General features: G+C 51.0%; 1 protein-coding gene across 5 annotated transcripts; it reads right to left on the bottom strand.

Annotated features, from left to right (window-relative positions):
• Positions 1-72: 72 nt before the first annotated feature.
• ZNF142 (zinc finger protein 142) lies at positions 73-16,982 on the bottom strand. 5 transcript variants are annotated; one of them, XM_066233414.1, is made up of 11 exons: positions 16,790-16,982; positions 16,375-16,533; positions 16,128-16,226; positions 14,739-15,064; positions 12,050-12,649; positions 10,878-11,045; positions 9,135-9,959; positions 6,611-6,788; positions 2,932-5,848; positions 2,203-2,308; positions 73-951 (listed from the first exon to the last, which is right to left on the bottom strand). In XM_066233414.1, the coding sequence occupies exons 4-11, from the start codon at positions 15,016-15,018 to the stop codon at positions 482-484; spliced, it is 5,544 nt and encodes a 1,847-aa protein (XP_066089511.1). In that variant the 5' UTR covers positions 15,019-15,064; positions 16,128-16,226; positions 16,375-16,533; positions 16,790-16,982; the 3' UTR covers positions 73-481. The 5 variants fall into 5 exon arrangements, with proteins under 5 accessions (XP_066089511.1, XP_066089510.1, XP_066089509.1 ...); XM_066233413.1 differs by having other exon boundaries at positions 16,128-16,232; positions 16,379-16,434; XM_066233412.1 differs by lacking the exon at positions 16,128-16,226 and having other exon boundaries at positions 16,379-16,533.
• Positions 16,983-17,079: the final 97 nt, after the last annotated feature.

Raw genomic sequence — 17,079 nt, 5'->3', positions numbered from 1 at the left:
GATCAGATTGATAGCCTGGAAATGTAAAAATAGGGACATAGAAGAGTCTGTAAGCTAGTAATCATTGTGTTTAACATGCTTTATAGAGCAGTAGGCACAACAGCACATGCGGTAAGGTACAACTGTTTTGAGAATACTGAATGGAAATAGGACTTGACATAGTAAAAAGGAAAGAGAAGGTGAAATTAGTAAAACCAAGATTTTATACTCAGGGACTTTGGTGGAGAGATAGTGAAGAAACTAGGACCTCCTAGGTTAAAACACAGTGGGCCTCAACATAAAATCAACTTGTGGTCCATGTCTCTCTTTTATGTAGCCATCAGTATCAAAGTTCTCTAGTCAGAGTTCCATGAAGGAGCCAGCCACCCTGACACCCCAAAGTCAGTCCATCCTTATGCTCTGAGCTTCTCAGGCTAGCTCTGGTTCCGGTCTGCATATCTCGGGCCACACCCTCTTCTTCTCTGGGAGGTAGGGTGGGGTCTCAGCCCTCAGGTCCAGTTGGGGGAGCAGAAGGAACAGAAGGGCTGGGATCCTCCAACTGCACATCATGCAGGTGCACCGTGGGGGTGGTGGGGTCTTTGCCCACGCCTTGGTTCGGGTCGGCCTGATCAGGGTGGTGCCTGCGCACATGTTTGACCACCTGGAACTTCTGTTTGGCCTTGTAGCTGCAGAGGCGGCAGAAGAAGGGGTGGCGGTCGGTGTGGGTGAGGGCATGGTGCCGCAGGCCGGCAGCCCAGCGGAAGGCGCGGCGGCACACGTTGCACACGTAGGGCTTGGCCTCGCTGTGCTTGCGGAGGTGGGTGCGCAGCAGGAAGCGTGTCTTGAAGGCCTTGCCACACTGCTCGCACATGAAGGCCCGTGCATCCCGGTGCCTCGTCTCCTGATGCACGCGCAGTGCGTCCGCCCGGTTGGTGCAGTACTCACACTCGGGACACTGGTATGGCTTCAGTCCTGTGGGACATGGCAAAGACAGGGAACAAATCACCACTGAAGGGTTCAGTGGACCATACTAGTCACTATGATCCTGGGACATACAGAACATAAGCTGACTAATACGGTATCTTTGGAATATTCCAGTCTTCTCTGACATTTCTGTGCCCTTCTCCCAACACAGCCCCTTGTATCCAGTGGGTGCTCAATAAGGGCTGATAACTAACTGGACCCCTAAATAGCCGCCTGACAGCAATGAATACTCATGTATAATAGGGTTTCCGATGGGAAAGTCCAACTGCCTTTTGGTCATGGGGTACTCATGGAAGTTGGCGATGCCTTTAAATACAACGCCTTGTTCAATTCAGGAAGTCAAAGAAAATATTTAAGAGGGAAGGGAGTAATGGTGAGAAAAGTGACATTCATAGACGCAGAGGGCATTGAAATTCATCTGCGCAAGTCCTTTACATAAGGAGATCATTATACAGTAATCACAGGCATATCATCATCATTAACCCTTTTCTGAGAACCTGTAGTTCACGGACTCCAGGAGAACAAAAGGATAAGTTAAAACAGGTGAAATAGTTCCAGCAGGTCGGCAGGAACCAGGCAGACCTGCCTTCAGTCACTCATGTTTGAATTGGGGGTTCTCAGTGGGAGGTGGGTGACATGGTGCCACAATCACCCAATCACCCAGAGAGCCTTTGAAAAAGTACATATACCCGGGCTCTCAAGGTCACCTGCCTTCTGATTCTCATAGGTCTTCAGTGGGTTGGGAAGCTATTCTAGTCATTTGGCCTGCCCACCACCACCCGTGTGAAAGCTGACCTGTACCCTGAATCTGAGTAAGGACACTTACCACCTCAGATGAGCTGGGTATGCCAGGGGATGGAGGAACCCTTGGGGCCTGTCAAAACCATGCAGACTCGCCTGACCAGGTGATGGCGCAGTGGATAGAGCGTTGGACTGGGATGCGGAGGACCCAGGTTCAAGACCCCAAGGTCGCCAGCTTGAACGTGGGCTCATCTGGCTTGAGGAAAGCTCACCAGCTTGGACTCAAGGTCACTGGCTTGAGCAAAGGGTTACTCGGTCTGCTGAAGGCCCGCGGTCAAGGCACATATGAGCAAGCAATCAATGAACAACTAAGGTGTCGCAACGAAAGACTGATGATTGATGCTTCTCATCTCTTTTTGTTCCTGCCTGTCTATCCCTCTCACTGACTGTCTGTAAAACAAACAAACAAACAAACAAACAAGAAAACCACAGACTCACCTGTGTGCTTGGTCATGTGGTACTTGAGCTGGTTGACCCACTTGCACTTGTAGCCACAGTCAGGGCACAGATACTTCCGTTCTTCCTTATGGATCCGCATATGGTACTGGAGGAGGGAAGAGCAAAGAATCCGTCCAGAAAATGTGCACCCCGATGCTTAATGGACGAGGAAACGGGAAGCAGGCAGAGAGACTGCTGGCAGATAACCGCGATCTGCTCCCCTCCTGTCCACGCTCCGTTGCCAGCCAGGTCCCCATCGGCCACTGTGACACCAACCTAGCCCTTTGGGCCTACCCCTGGATCCGCCCGGGCTATCTCAGCTCTGCCCCTTGATTACCTGTGTCTCTGGGTGACCTAACCTCTAATTCTCAGTTTAATAATCTGTAAAATGGCAAACAGTAAAAGTCACTATATCTCAGATGTTAGAAAGGATTAAAATCACTGTGCCCAGCATGCAATAAGTGCTCGAAAAATATTAGCTGTTACTATCTAGATTATTTCCAACCTATCACATACCTTTTTCACATGACTAGCATGTACTATGGAATTTTATCTCTATAATACCCTATAAAATATTATCCCATTCTTACAGATGAGGGCTCTGAGGCTTGGAGACATTAAGGAGCTTGAAAAAAGTCACATAGTTAATATTGGGGAGAATTAGGATTAGAGAACTCGGGCAGTTTAACTCCACAGCCTGTACTCTTGGCCCCACAGTCCGTGGCTTACCTTGAGGCGAGAGGGGTCAGCACAAGCATAGGGACAGAGGTGACAGCGGTAGGGCTTCTCCCCAGTGTGAATGCGGCTGTGCCAGGTGATCTTCTGCCGGTTCTTGGTGCTGTAAGCGCAATCAGTACACTTGTAGAGCCGGGTGCCCCCATGCCCTCTCACGTGGTGATCTAGCACCAGCTGATGGCGGCACGTGAAGTCACAAAAGGGGCAGCACAGAGGGGGCTGGCCGGCACCCCCATCTGAGGCTGCTGCCGCTGAGGCCTCCTCATGCCGTTCCAAGTAGTGCTTCACCAGGCCCACCCGCTCCCGGGCGGCAAAGTCACAGAGCTGGCAGCGGTGGCTGAAATGCTGCTGCCTCCGGTGCTCATCCAGTGCTGGCCGGCTGGGAAAGGCCTGCTGGCAGGCTCCGCACGCGAGCCGCGGCTGCTGCTTACAGGCGTGTCCTCGCAGGCTGGCCGGACTGGGGCACAGGAAGCCGCAGCGGGAGCAGTGCAGAGGGCCCTCGGTGGCCTCCGCAGGAGAGCCCGGGGCTGGGGGTGTGGGCTCCGGATGCCGGCGCAGAGCATGCTGCTTGAGTGCTGTCTCGGAGCTGAACTGAGCCTCACACTGCACGCAGGCAAAGGCTGGGGTGCCCTGGTGGCAGCTGTTGACATGGCGAGTGATGTCATGGCGAAGGTAGCCGCTGTAGTCACAGAGTGGACAGAAGTGGGTGGGTGTTTTGTCGTGTACTCTCAGCCGGTGCAAACGCAGTTTTGAATTAGTACCAAATGTCTGGGGACAGGAACTGCAGGGGATGCGGCCAACACCTGTGTGTCGGGACTGGTGAGCCTCCAACCGGTACCGTCTAGTGGTGGAAAAGTCACAGAAAGGACACTGATGTGGCTTCACTCCCTCATGCTTGAGCCGCTGGTGCTGCTGTAAGCATCTGCTCTGTTTGCAGATGAAGCCACAGTCCCCACATTGAAGAGGGGGCCGGGGGCCGCGGGCTGGGGCCCCAGAGGGGTGCCTCTGCTTCTGGTGGAGCTTGAGAGCAGCGGTAGCAGGCGTGGTGAACGAGCAGAGGCCACACTGCAACTCTCCAGACTGCTCCAGGGGGCAGCCCCGGGTCTGGTGAGTCCGCAGAGCCCGTTCCTGCTGGCAGCTGAACGGACATGTGGGGCAGGAGAAGCGAGCCCCCTTCTGCTTTGGAACCAGAGCTGCGTCCACATCGTCAGAGCTGCACTCTGTACTCCCACCGTTTAGGAGAACAGCGTCCCCATTGCACAGCAGGGACACAGCAGACTGGGTCTGGGAGGCCCCTCGCTTTCCTGCCCCACTGCGTCCCCCACGGCAGCCTTCAGCCACATGAGAGGTGATGGAGGAGAGCCGAGAACAGAGGAACATGCATGAGTTGCAGTGATACTTGCCCTGATCAAAGTGGAACTTCTCAGGGGTCTCTGGGGATGAGGCGTTTCCCACAGGAAGCACTGTGGGGCCAGAGAGTGTGGCAGCCTCCTCTATTTCTTCTGGTTCCCTAGGGAGCTCAGAAGGAGCACCTTTTGGGAGCACTTCCTCCACTTCTAAGGGTGCAGGTGGCAGCTTTCTGCCTTCCATGGCTTCTGAGGCCTGGGTGCCAGGGGGCAGAGGATGCAAAGGGACGGGTGAATCAGGTCTGGGCAAGACCTTGTTCTTTTTGAGCAGAACAGGGCACTTCTTCAGCAGGTGGGTGCTAAGGCCACGCTGTTGCCTGAAACGAGCTCCACACTCAGGGCACAGCAGGGGCTCTCGGCGGCCCTGGCACCCCGTCCTGGAGTGCAGATTCAGGGCTTTCTCCCGGCGGGTAATGAAAGGGCAGTGTGGGCAGCGGAAGGCCTGCCCCTCTCCCTGTATCACTACCATCTGAACCCGCCCCTCCAGGACCAGCGCCTCCGCCTGTTCTTTGTCCTGTCTCCTGAGGGCCTTCAGTAATGACTCTGACTCAGGGAACTGGGGCAGGAGGGCTGCCTCAGGGGGTGGGGTTGCCTTGAAGGTTCCCACCCAGCTGTTAGGAGGTTCCTCTGAGGATGGAGGACTTCTGGGGGGCTCAGGGACTGGCTTTTCCGGAATGGAATCTTCCTCAGCCCCCAAACCGGAAGTCCCAGCACCTTCAAAGGTAGACAGCTCTGTCAAAGTTCCACCTGGCCCTTCCGGTGTCAGGGGCCCTGAGGGATCCAGGGGTCTGAATTCCACAGGGGCTGTTTCAGTGATCTCCTCAAGGGGCGGGCCGGCCACGGGCTCCAGCTCCACGCCCAGGGCCTCTAGGTGTAGTGTGCAGCTGCCCTCCTCCTCTGTTGGGCTGGGGCTGCCAATCAGGTCATCCCCGTGGGGAACCTCACTGCCATCCTGTCTCCTGGCACTGTCTTCCTCACTGGCCTCTGGCAGAGCCTGGTCCAAGCTGGGATCCACCACAGTCCCAGCGTTGTGGTCCTGCCCCACAGGCTGGGCAGACAGCTGACCTGAGGACTCTGAGTCTGGTGGGGGTGTTGGGCATTGCCTGGTCTCCTCTGGCTCCTGGCTGGCATAGCGGAGCTGCCAGACCTGGTCCCCGGGAACATAGCCATGGGCCTTGCGCTTGTGGAAGAAGAGGGTGGTGTTGCTGAAGGTGCGGTAGTCACAGAGGGCGCAGCGGAACTCACGGAGGCGGGTGTGTTTGCAGTTCTCATGGCTCAGCAGGGCCTGCTTGTGGCGGCTCTGGTAGCTGCAGTAGCGGCAGGGGTAGAGTGGGGCCGGCTTGCTGGGGTGGTGCTGGGAAGCCATGTGCTTCTGCAGCTCATACTTCCGCTTGCAAGCAAAGGCGCACACTTCACACATCAGGGACTTGCCCTGGTGTCTCAGCTTGTGGCTGCTCAGCTGATCAGCCCGGTGGCAGCGATAGGAGCACTGATTGCACTGGTATCTGGTGAAGAGAGGATAGGCAAGGGTGGGGTGGGGGAAAATCACAACCGTAAATCAGTCATAATGACTAACAGTCACTACCTACTCTAGGTCAGGCTCTACTCAGTATTGTACATATACTATCTAATTCAACGTGCTTCCCACTACCCTATGAAATAGGTATCCATTTTACAAGTGAGGAGACTAAGGCATAGAAGTTAACAACTTGCTCGAAGTTACAAAATAAAGGGCAGAGACAGTCTAGCTTTAAGGTCTGTGTTCTAGCCCCTGCTCTATATTGCTCCCTAAAGGGAAGATACCATGAATCAGCAACCCACTGTGGACTTCTACAGAGCTGACATGGTCCACAGGGCAGGTTTCTGTGCCTAGTTCTCCCATTCTCCCATGGAGGCATGAAAGCTAAGGAGAAAGCCCCTAACCAGCTGTGCCCAGAGATGAGAGGGGAAGTGGTCAGGATCGGGGCCACAATGTAGTCTATCTACTTCCCCAGCACTGGACTCTGAGAATGCACGTGACACCTTAGTGCCAGGTCTATACTCTGGGTCTATACTCCCGTCTCTGAGCTTAGAGATCTCTCACTATACAGGCTGGGCCACAGGCACAGAGGCCAGCTATAGGCAATGGAGCTGACAGGAGCATAGAGGGGTGTTATGAGGAGTCTCCCCAAGGCCAGAAGAGCAATGAGGCCACAGCTGAATTCAAGAGGAGGCTAGTTTAGCCTCAGGTTCTCGGGATAGGGATGCAGGCATGCGCATGCTCGTACCTGAGGTCCCCTAAGTGTTTTCGCATGTGCACGCTGAGGTAGTGCTTCCACTTGGTGACATAGCCACACTCAGTGCACATGTAATCCTTGGTGTTGGAGTGGGTCAGCATGTGCTTGGATAGGTAGCTCACATCTCGGCATGTGAAGTCACACAGCTCACACTTGTGAGGTTTCTCGCCTTATGTAAGGGTAGGGGTGGGGGAGAGGACGAGAGGAGAGAGAACACAGGTCACACAGAGAGCAAGTCAGCAGACTGACCATTTTCCCCAGCATGTCTGTCCTGACCCCAGGCAGGAACAAAAGCTTTACGTACTGATAATAAGAGTCAAGGCTGCTTCATAGCCCTCTCAGACAACTGCTCCTCCGCTCAGACAGACACCAGGACGAAGGGAGAAAGTGAAGACATAGTTCTGCCAAACTAGCTTTAAAGTCCACTCCTGCTTTGTTATACAGCTTGCTGGCACTATAACCAACTGCTCCGCTCAGCCCAATTCCTTCCGGTTTTGTGGAAGGAGAAAAATTAGGCAATACAACACCGTAGTTTAAAAACTGATTCTGGAGTCCATCATGATAATAAAGATTTTAATAGTTAATATGTATACAGTGCTTACTTTTGCCAGGAACTACATAAAAATGCCTCCTCTTACTGAATCCTCACAATAGTCCTAGGAGGCAGGTGCTATGATTATCCCATTTTACAGAGGAACAAGTTGAGGCACAAAGAATCCCAGAGCTATTAAGTGGTGGCTCAAATCCCCACTTAATACTATGTGGCCTTGGGCAGGTCATTTAACCCAAGTATTAGTTTCCTTATCTCCAAAGAAAAGGCAACAAAATATTGACCTCATGGTTGATATAAAAGTTAAATGAGATGTCCCAAAGTCCTCAGTGGTGCCCAGCAAGAACTTGAAGGTGCGCTGTCCCTGGAGTTGGTCAAAACCTGGCACTAAGAAGCTGGGGCCATGTTTCTTCAGGACCCTTCCCTATTATCCATGCCTACCCACTCAGCCCCCTCCCTATGGTGAAAGGCAAGCGACGTGGCGCTCTGGTACTATTACTAGCTGTGTGATGCTAAAACAGTCCATTTAAGTTTTCAGGTTCTCATGTCTACTTGCCATCCTTATAAGACTAGTATTATCAATTAAATGAGCTGATATATATGAAAGAAATCTGTAAACTATAAAGCACTTATATAGGAAAGGTCTCATGAAATTAGATTTTGTGACTAAAGCATGTACCAGTGGGAACAACAATGGCTTTGTCCTGAGCTGCCTAAAAACTGTCCTCTCAAAACCAGTCTTTGATGAGATTTTTTAATGTCTTATCAATGCCCCATGCTTATAAAGAGATCACAAATGGGATGACGCTGTGGCAGGAAGCCTGGTTTGGTTGTCACTCAAAATATTAGTAATGTAGCCCTGGCCGGTTGGCTCAGCGGTAGAGCGTTGGCCTAGCGTGCGGAGGACCCGGGTTCGATTCCCGGCCAGGGCACACAGGAGAAGCGCTCATTTGCTTCTCCACCCCTCTGCCGAGCTTTCCTCTCTGTCTCTCTCCTCCCCTCCCACAGCCAAGGCCCCATTGGAGCAAATATGGCCCGGGTGCTGGGGATGGCTCTGTGGCCTTTGCCTCAGGCGCTAGAGTGGCTCTGGTCGCAACATGGTGACGCCCAGGATGGGCAGAGCATCGCCCCCTGGTGGGCAGAGCCTTGCCCCTGGTGGGCGTGCTGGGTGGATCCCGGTCGGGCGCATGCGGGAGTCTGTCTGACTGTCTCTCCCTGTTTCCAGCTTCAGAAAAATGAAAAAAAAAAAAAAATTAGTGATGCTAGAAACCAACTAAAAGTCTGACTTGAGAGCCTGACCTGTGGTGGCGCAATGGATAAAGCGTCGACCTGGAAATGCTGAGGCCGCCGGTTCGAAACCCTGGGCTTGCCTGGTCAAGGAACATATGGGAGTTGATGCTTCCAGCTCCTCCCCCCTGTCTCTCTCTCTCCTCTCTCTCTCTCTCTCTCTCCCTCTCTCTCTCCTCTCTAAAATGAATAAATAAAAAAAAAAAATAAAAAAAAAAGTCTGACTTGAACTATCTGCAAATTCCAGGTCACCAGATGGGCCCATGTTTCATTGCCATGGCTACCAAAGCTGTAAGATGTATGGATGGCTCAGTCCTCTCGCTTCGTCTCTCACAGCACATCCCAAAACTTGGATTGCACATGAAGATCTGTCCTAATCTGGGCTTCTTCACTTTATGAGGCTTGGTGCTGACCCACCCAAGGTGGACCAGGACTGGACAGGGCCTTACGGGTAAGACACACTAGCCCCGGCTCTGGATCCGACGCTTGGATTCAAATCCTAGCCTGGCCACTTTTCTGGGTGAATAACACTCAGTTTAAGGCTCATAAATTCCAAACACCAGATTTCTCTCTAGGGACACCACGTCAAAAGAGACAATGAGTGCAAAGCCCTTCACATGTACGTCTGCCGTCGTCCCATCACCACCGTTACCTTCCGTGAGGAAGGAAGCGCCTCACCTGTATGCAGCAGCATGTGGCGGATGAGCACTCGCTTGTGGGCAGTGGCAAAGCTGCACTCAGGGCACTGGTGGATCTTCTCGTGAGCGTGCATCTTGCCCACATGGTCCTGGTAGGCCACTGGGTTGAAAGTGGCGAAGGGACAGAAGGTGCAGCGCAGCTCCTCACTGCCAGGGTGGCCCTGCTTCTTGTGTTTGCGGAACAGGTGCTTGTTAGAGCAAGCGAAGTCACAGTGCGGGCAGTGGAAGGCGTAGTGGCTCTTGTGGTGGGCCTCCATGGCTTCGGCCGTGGCGAAGAGCATGGGACACGAGTGGTGGCGGCACTCCACAGCCCGCACCCCGTGGGTCTCCTTCAGGTGCTTCACGAAGGCCTTGCGGTCGGGGGCCGTGTAGCCACAGCCCTCCTGGAAGCAGCCGAGGGGCAAGGGCTCTGCCGCCGCCGCCGCTGTGTGGCTCTTGAGGTGCTCCTTAAGGGCCTGGCTCAGGCGGAACTCCTCCCGGCACACGGGACAGGCGTAGGTGTCCGAGTAGAAGTTGGAAATGTCCTCGTGCATGCTGGCCATGTGGCGGTTGAGTGCGTTCCTCTCCACGGCGCTGTAGTGGCACCGCGGGCAGCGGTGGGCCTTCTGGCCCAGCTCCCGCAGCAGGTGGGTCTTGAGCTTGCTCTTACTGGTGAAGAACTTCTGGCAGTTGGGGCACTGGAGGCTGGGGTCTGGGAAGTGGAGATGCAGGTGCTCCACCAGATGGGTCCGCTTCTTAAAGCAGCGCTTGCATTCTGGACACATGTGGGTCTTGAAGAGGGACTCGGTGCCAGGAGCCACATCCCCTGTGAGAGGGCGAGGCAGAGTGGATTGAGAGTGAGGTTCTTAATAGGTCAGGGGCTGGCCAGGTAATGGGAGAACCACAATCTGCCCAGATACAAACAGTGTCTGGCCTTTCCCCTTTCTCTCCAAGAAACCAAACAATAGCACCTCAAATATTGTCTCAAACGAGAGACAAGAAATTCAAGCATTTAGAGAAACAAAACCACAAGAACTTCTCAGACCTAGCAGCGGCCTGATTGAAGTGCTCTACTCAGCCACCCACTCTCTACTCCTGAGCCTCTGTCTAGAGTTGCTCAAAAGAACAATCTGGATGAAGCATTCTTGTTCTTCCTGCCCATGTTCATGGGGGCATGTGGGAAAGTCAGCAGGGTTGGTAGGGAGGAAAAGAACCCTATGGGGAATGAGCAGAAGAGAAGAAGGTAAAGTACTCCAACTTGCCAACACGGGCTCGTGAGTCTAGGTCATGGGGAGCTGGTAATAAACATAATCAGATTTTTCCTATACACCTGACAGTAAACCTCCCTGCGCGATGGGTGCACAATGGGTTCTGGATGTTGTTCTATTGAGTTGAAAACTGGGAAGCAAGAATTCAGAAAAAAAATCTTAGGGGGTTCTGTGCCAGACAAGACAGGCTGCGGATCATCAATAATCTCTGGCATCTTTACACTGTGGCTGTTACCCACTCTTTCCCTGTAAAAGAGCTTTCTGCCTGAGGAAAAACAGCCAGGAGAACAAACTCTATCCCTACACCCTGTGTTACTACATGTTTAATTTTTCCACTAGACACATCAAAGTGGACTGTTAACAATGAAAGGATCCGAACCAAAGCTCAGAAAACCAAACCCTAGAGCCTCAATGCCAAGCTCTCCACAATCCACTCCTCCCTACCAATGAGAAGTTCAAGCCTGATCAGTCATTACCTTCCAGCTGCTGCAGCCCCTGGCCTTTCTCCAGGGCTCTCTGGGAGTCCTTCAGGGTGCCACTCTCCTCCTCCTCTTCCAAGTCCTCCTCTTCGGCTGAGTCCTGCCTGGACAAGGGTGGACCTGCTTCTTCTGAGGGCTGTCCCTCTCCTGGGGGTAGTTTGGGAGCTGGAAACACATAAAGCTTGATGAGGTCTACAAGTGCCAATGACAACACTGAATGCTTGTACTTCCTTCTAGTGGCTGACAGAGCCCCCCGTCTCAATTTAGCATAAGGGAATTTTGGGTTCTTATAGGAAGACCAGGAATGCAGCCATCAGTAATGCTCCAGCCTAAAGTAAGACACCTCAGATAACATCACCCTCAGACCCCTTGAGGGTAAGAGGTTTGAGGTCACTAGAGTTGGGGTAGGGGACTGAGAGGTAGAGAACGGGTAAACTGCACTTCCCTGGCTCAGGTCCCCAAGGACTAACGGCTGGTAGCTCAGCGGACGTGAACATATCCTGACCCTAAACCGTTCTACTGAGAAATCCAACTCAGCAATTCAGGGTCACATGCTGTTCCCTCAAACCTATCCCTTCTATTCCTCAACAGGGGCAGCTGCCTTGGTAAGACAAAGACCTATGACTATTTCCCAGAAAAAAAGGAGTCTTCTTTTTGGGAGCAGAGCACAAATGAGTCTCAGCAAGCGAACTCTCTCATCAGAACCCTGGCTTCTCCTGGCGTGATTTCTCTACTTCCTCCTGCTTCTCTACTCTACCTGTGCCCCTTTTTTTGAGACTAAGAGGAGTAAGAATCAGTGAACCCTCCTTGAAGGTTTCTTTTTAAAATAACCCCAGCTTCTCCTACCCAATCACACTTGTTCTAACAGAAAGTCAAAAGGCATTCCACCAGCGGCTATGGGCATTATGGCTTTTGCCCTTAGAAAATCTAAAATGGATCAGAAGAGAATATTGGTTAAGTAATCAAGGCCACAGTATAGCCTTCACTTAATGTCACGAAGACTTTCTCAGTATCCCATATATTCTGACTGGTCCAAGCTTTCTGGATGTCTGTGGTTCTCTGTCTTCCCGAGCCACTACTCTGGATTCACTTGTACTCAGGCATACATCCATGGCACTAGTTACAACTGACTTTCCAGGCGGCATACTGCTGGGCCCCTGGCCTCATACCTGGCAGTAGCTCCTGAGATGGAACACTCTGAATAGCCGACAGTTGTCCCTGTGTCCCAGCCCCATGGCTGCGCCGATGCTGCCGGAAGAGTTTGACGTTGGAGCCCATGAAGCTGCAATGGTTGCAGTGGAAAGGGTAATGGGCCTGTCGGTGCAGCTCCATGCCCTGCTGGCTCCCGAAGAGCAGAGGGCAGCCGCGGAAACAACAGGGCACAGGAACCACTCTGTGGGTCTGTCTCAGGTGGTGCTGCAGACCCTTACGATCTTCAGCAGAGAACACACAGCCAGACTCTGGGCAGGAGAAGGTGTCAGGAGGACCCCGGTGAATCTTGAAGTGGCTCTTCAGGGCCTGGGGTTGGGCAAACTCCTGTCTACATACAGGGCATGGCAGGGGGCTATCGGGTGGGCTGTGGCCCTGGAAAGGGCCAGGAAGAGTAAGGTTGCGGGGGGCTAGCTCTACAGAGCACAGAGGACTAGAGAGGCCCTGTACAGGCTGTCTTAGGGTCTCAGTGCACTGGTGCAGGGCCAGCAGAGTGGGCTCTGTGAAGCTCTGCTCACAGTGCTCACAGAAGTACACCTCCACCACCTTTACCAGGACACCTGCAGGCAGAGGACCGACAGAGAAAGGCACAGAATCAGACAGAACGAGACTCATAGGAATTAGTTACTAGCAGAAAATATAGGTGACTCTTCATATTCATGGAATGGAGATGGACTTTAAGTCTGGTTCTGCACCTGGACTGTAAGCCCCATGAGGGCAGAGACAGCCTATCTTACACGTGTTTGGATTCCCAGTACCTAGCACAATACTGGGCACAAAGTAGGTACTTAATAAATATTTGTTAAATGAGTGTAGCAAGCCTTCATCAAATCCAGAAAGCATAAATAAAAGGCAATATATTTTGCCCAAATAAAAAAATTTAAAACTTCCAAAAAAAGAAATGACAATCTGGGGGTAATATCTGTAATATAAATGACAAAGTGTTACTTTCATATTCTGTAAAAAGACTTTCATAGGCACAGTAATTCATAAAATGGAGAATATCCTTTTTGAGAAGAGCCAAATCATGTTCATAATAATTACTGCCATTTCTTAAGCACTGGGCAGGGCCTTGATAGAGAAAGGCTTTGGAAACCCTCTTGGTCCTCCCACTGCCCTATGAAAAGAGGGACCCGGGATTCTGTGAGGTTAATGCCACCAAGTTTGTTAATAGTAGAGCTGTGTGTGACTCAAGCCCAGGTCTGTCCTTTTTATATTTTTGTTTAAACAAAAATTCAGTGCAACAATTCAAATGATACAAAGATTGTTTTTTTAAACCCATTCACACAGTTTGGTCTATATTCTTTTGGAGTTTTGGGGGTCATTTTCTGCAATTTATATTTTTTTCCTTTGCTATATATCAAAGATATTTTTATCTATGAGTCCATCCTCATATTTTTTTGTCCAGTTCATACTACTTCAGAGCATGGCTAAATCAAAATGAAATTTTGTCCTTACAGATGGACATCTGGGTTGAGTCCAACCATTACAAACAAAGCTAGCCTACTTACTCATCCCCTGTCTGTGTATCCTTACGTGCTTGCGTGAGTCTTTTTGTAGGACAGGATCTGACAAGTGGAATTACTGGGGTCAGAGTACAGACATTTAAAAATTTGTTATGTAAATAAATTGACCTTCCAGAGATTATGCTAATTTATACTCTCCGTAAGCTAGAAAATAGTGTGTTTCCGCAGAACCTCACCAATACTAGGTATTAAAAATAATGTTTAACTTTTGCCAAAGTCAAGAAACAAAAATGGCATCTAGTTATTTATAATTCTGAGATTAAGCATCTGTATAATTGATTATTTTTTATTTCTTCTTTAGTTAATTTCATGTAGATTTCCTTCCCCCCTTTTAAAAACATACCGTTTCTTTTTATCTTTTTCTTATCATGGAGCTCTTTAATTTTAAAGATATAAACTCTTATACATTGCAAGTTTTCCCAGATTTGTTTCTTATTATTTCTTTTACACTTAGAAGTATTATATGATCAAATTAGCTAATCTTTCCCAGTATCCTTTTACATTGCCAAGGGAAGTTGTGACAACTGTATCTGAATGATGGCAGCTAAAAAACGGGGAAGTTACTTAAATTAAAAGTTATAGATTTGGGAAGAATAAATGGGAGAATCTTTCTTCCACATAAGTGTAAAGGCTCAACTCTCTTAACTTCATGTCTTGGATGAGTTAAGTATGCTATACACAAGAAACCAGGGCAGGGCAATACCACATTACCTCTGGGAAGCCCTGCCAAGCCCAGGGTGGTGGTGGAGAGAGACTGGGCCTTTTGCCTAATCCCTGGCTGCAGTTCCTGGTGGGAGGGTCACTATGGGTGAAAGAATCCCTGAGGACTACTGGAGTGAGGACTGGGCAGAGGTGTCAGAGATGCCTTCCCTTCTGGATCACTGCCTAGCAGACATGATGCCCTTGCAAGGGAAAACTGCCAAGAGCTTGGTACAGGTTGCATACCACATTGCCAACCTTCAATCAACATTTACCAGCTGCAAATCAAATCAGAACATCTCTCAGTATAAAAATAGGATGCTACCTTGTGTTCTCATCCTACTTATATACAAAGATAAAAAATAACAGAGTCAAAACTTCAGAGCTATTTGTCCCACTGGCCTGCTAGCAACTGTGTTCATACCTGGGGTCTCTCCAGGAGCACCTGGGGACAGGCTTCCAGCCACTGCTTCTACAATGATCTCCATGTTCCCGGTGTCCTCTTCAGTTGCTGTGGCCTCTACCAGCAGACAGCTTGTGTCAGCAGACAAAGGGGTGGGGCTCCCAGATGGACAGGGACTCTGGACAGGCTCCAGGATTTCAGGGTTAGAGAGAGGTGGGGGGATCAGCAATAGCTCAGAGCACAGTCCATCCATCTCCTTAGTGCTGTTGGCGGGCTGTGAGTCCAACACCGGGTCAGTCATAACCACCAACCTGTGTGCTGTGGTCTCTTAAGTGCTGGTAAACCAACTAGAAGAGAAACCAAACAAAACGAAGTTAGATCTCCTACTTTCTTCCCAGTTGGTGTGGGTGCACAGCCTAGTGCCTGCCACTTAGGTATTTCCTTGCATGACAGCATGCCACAACTAACTAACCTAGAAGTTTTTTGTTATTTTTTTAAAATAACATCTAGAACAAAAAACATAAAAACTGTAATAGGGACCAATATTAGAAGAGAGTCAGGAAATTTTGGCCAATATATTAAAAACTGCAGGTTAGGCCCTGGCCGGTTGGCTCAGTGGTAGAGCGTCGGCCTGGCGTGCGGGAGTCCGGAGTTCGATTCCCGGCCAGGGCATATAGGAGAGGCGCCCATCTGCTTCTCCGCCCCTCTCCCCCTCCCGCAGCCGAGGCTCCATTGGAGCAAAAGATGGCCCGGGTGCTGGGGATGGCTCTGTGGCCTCTGCCCCAGGCGCTAGAATGGCTCTGGTCGCTGCTCCCGACAGAGCGATGCCCCGGAGGGGCGGGGCATCACCCCCTAGTGGGCGTGCCGGGTGGATACCGGTCAGGCGCATGTGGGAGTCTGTCTGACTGCCTCCCCGTTTCCAGCTTCGGAAAGATACAAAAATAAATAAATAAATAAATAAATAAATAAATAAATAAAAACTACAGGTTATGTTTTTTGGAGTTAAGTGACTTTGGTCAAATCATTAAGCATTATGGGTCTGTTTTCTTATCTGCAACAAAACTGGGTGGGGCCAAGGGATCTCAGAAGTACCTTCCCCTTCCAACATTTTATGATCTCACTATTCCTTAGCATGGGTATAAGGCCCTTCCTTCATAAACCCCTGCTGACCTCTCCAGACTCATCTCCCATCTCTCCACCCAACAGATCTCTGAACTAGTCATACCAATGACTTGCCATTCCCCAGACATTCTATTTTGCTTCCATATCCTCACACATGCATGTGTCTGTTTCTGTCTCCATCTCTGTCCTTGATGGGCTTTTACCCCCTTCTCCATCCTTTTTGTCTGGCTAACCAAGTTCTAACTATCCTTTTAAGAATCTACACATAGCCCTGGCTGGATAGCTCACTTGGTTGGGGCATCTTCCAGAAGCGCAGAGGTTGCTGGTTCCTTCCCCAGTCAGGGCACATATGGGAACAGATTGATGTTCCTCTCTCTCTCTCCCCTCCTTCCTCTTTAAAAAAAAAAAAAAAAAAGAATCTGCAGATATATCACTTACACTGTGCAGGTTTCCTTACAGATTGCGGCAGAGAAAAGGCATGGGGAATTAATGAAACCTAAACTGAATACTAAAGCACCTGCCCGTAGGCTCTAACTCACCTCGTGAATTTGGACAGATACAGTAACCTCGCTTCTCTGGGCCTAAGTTTTCTTTTCTGTGAAGTGGAGGCGATGACAGTGTCCACATAGCGTCGGCGGGAGAGGGAATCACATGAGAGACAAAAAATTGGAAAGCCGGTTTGAAACCTGCAAGGCTTGGAATGGAAAATCGTCATGACTATGGTCCTGAGGAGAGGCAGCGGGTAAGCCCGAGGTGTCGAACAGTGACGCGACTGAGGCACCGGGCGGCTATGTGATGCGCCGGGGCCCCGCTGGTTGGCGAGCTCACCACCTTCTTCCGAGGGTTCCCACCTCCGGGCTCACCCTCAGCTGGGGCCATGAGAAACTTTTGCCTCCAGCCTGGTCTACTCGCACTCCCTACTAGATCCCGCCCCGCGGCTGCTCGCTTACCTCCCGGCATAGGGCCGGCCGGAACCGCATCTCTATGGTCGACCAGAAGCTGGAGCCACCTCCCTGGACACCTTTTATGCGATCGCCTCCGGCCCAGCGGAACTAACTCTAGGGCATCGGGCATACGGAGGCCCATCTCTCTTCCTCTTGGTGGCGGGAGGAGTACTCTATGGTTTTCGCCATCGTTCCCCTCCTCCCCTCAACGTTCCCCAGTCACGAAGCCCTAGGAGTACCATCGAGAGTTGTGGAGCAGAGTGGCAGGGCCTTTTTGCTGGGCGTGGCGGGAAGTA

Source organism: Saccopteryx bilineata, chromosome 5, assembly GCF_036850765.1.
Source record: "Saccopteryx bilineata isolate mSacBil1 chromosome 5, mSacBil1_pri_phased_curated, whole genome shotgun sequence".
Lineage (NCBI taxonomy): Eukaryota > Metazoa > Chordata > Mammalia > Chiroptera > Emballonuridae > Saccopteryx > Saccopteryx bilineata.
The sequence above is the reverse complement of the archived record's forward strand: the minus strand, read 5'-3'. Positions and strand labels throughout refer to the sequence as shown.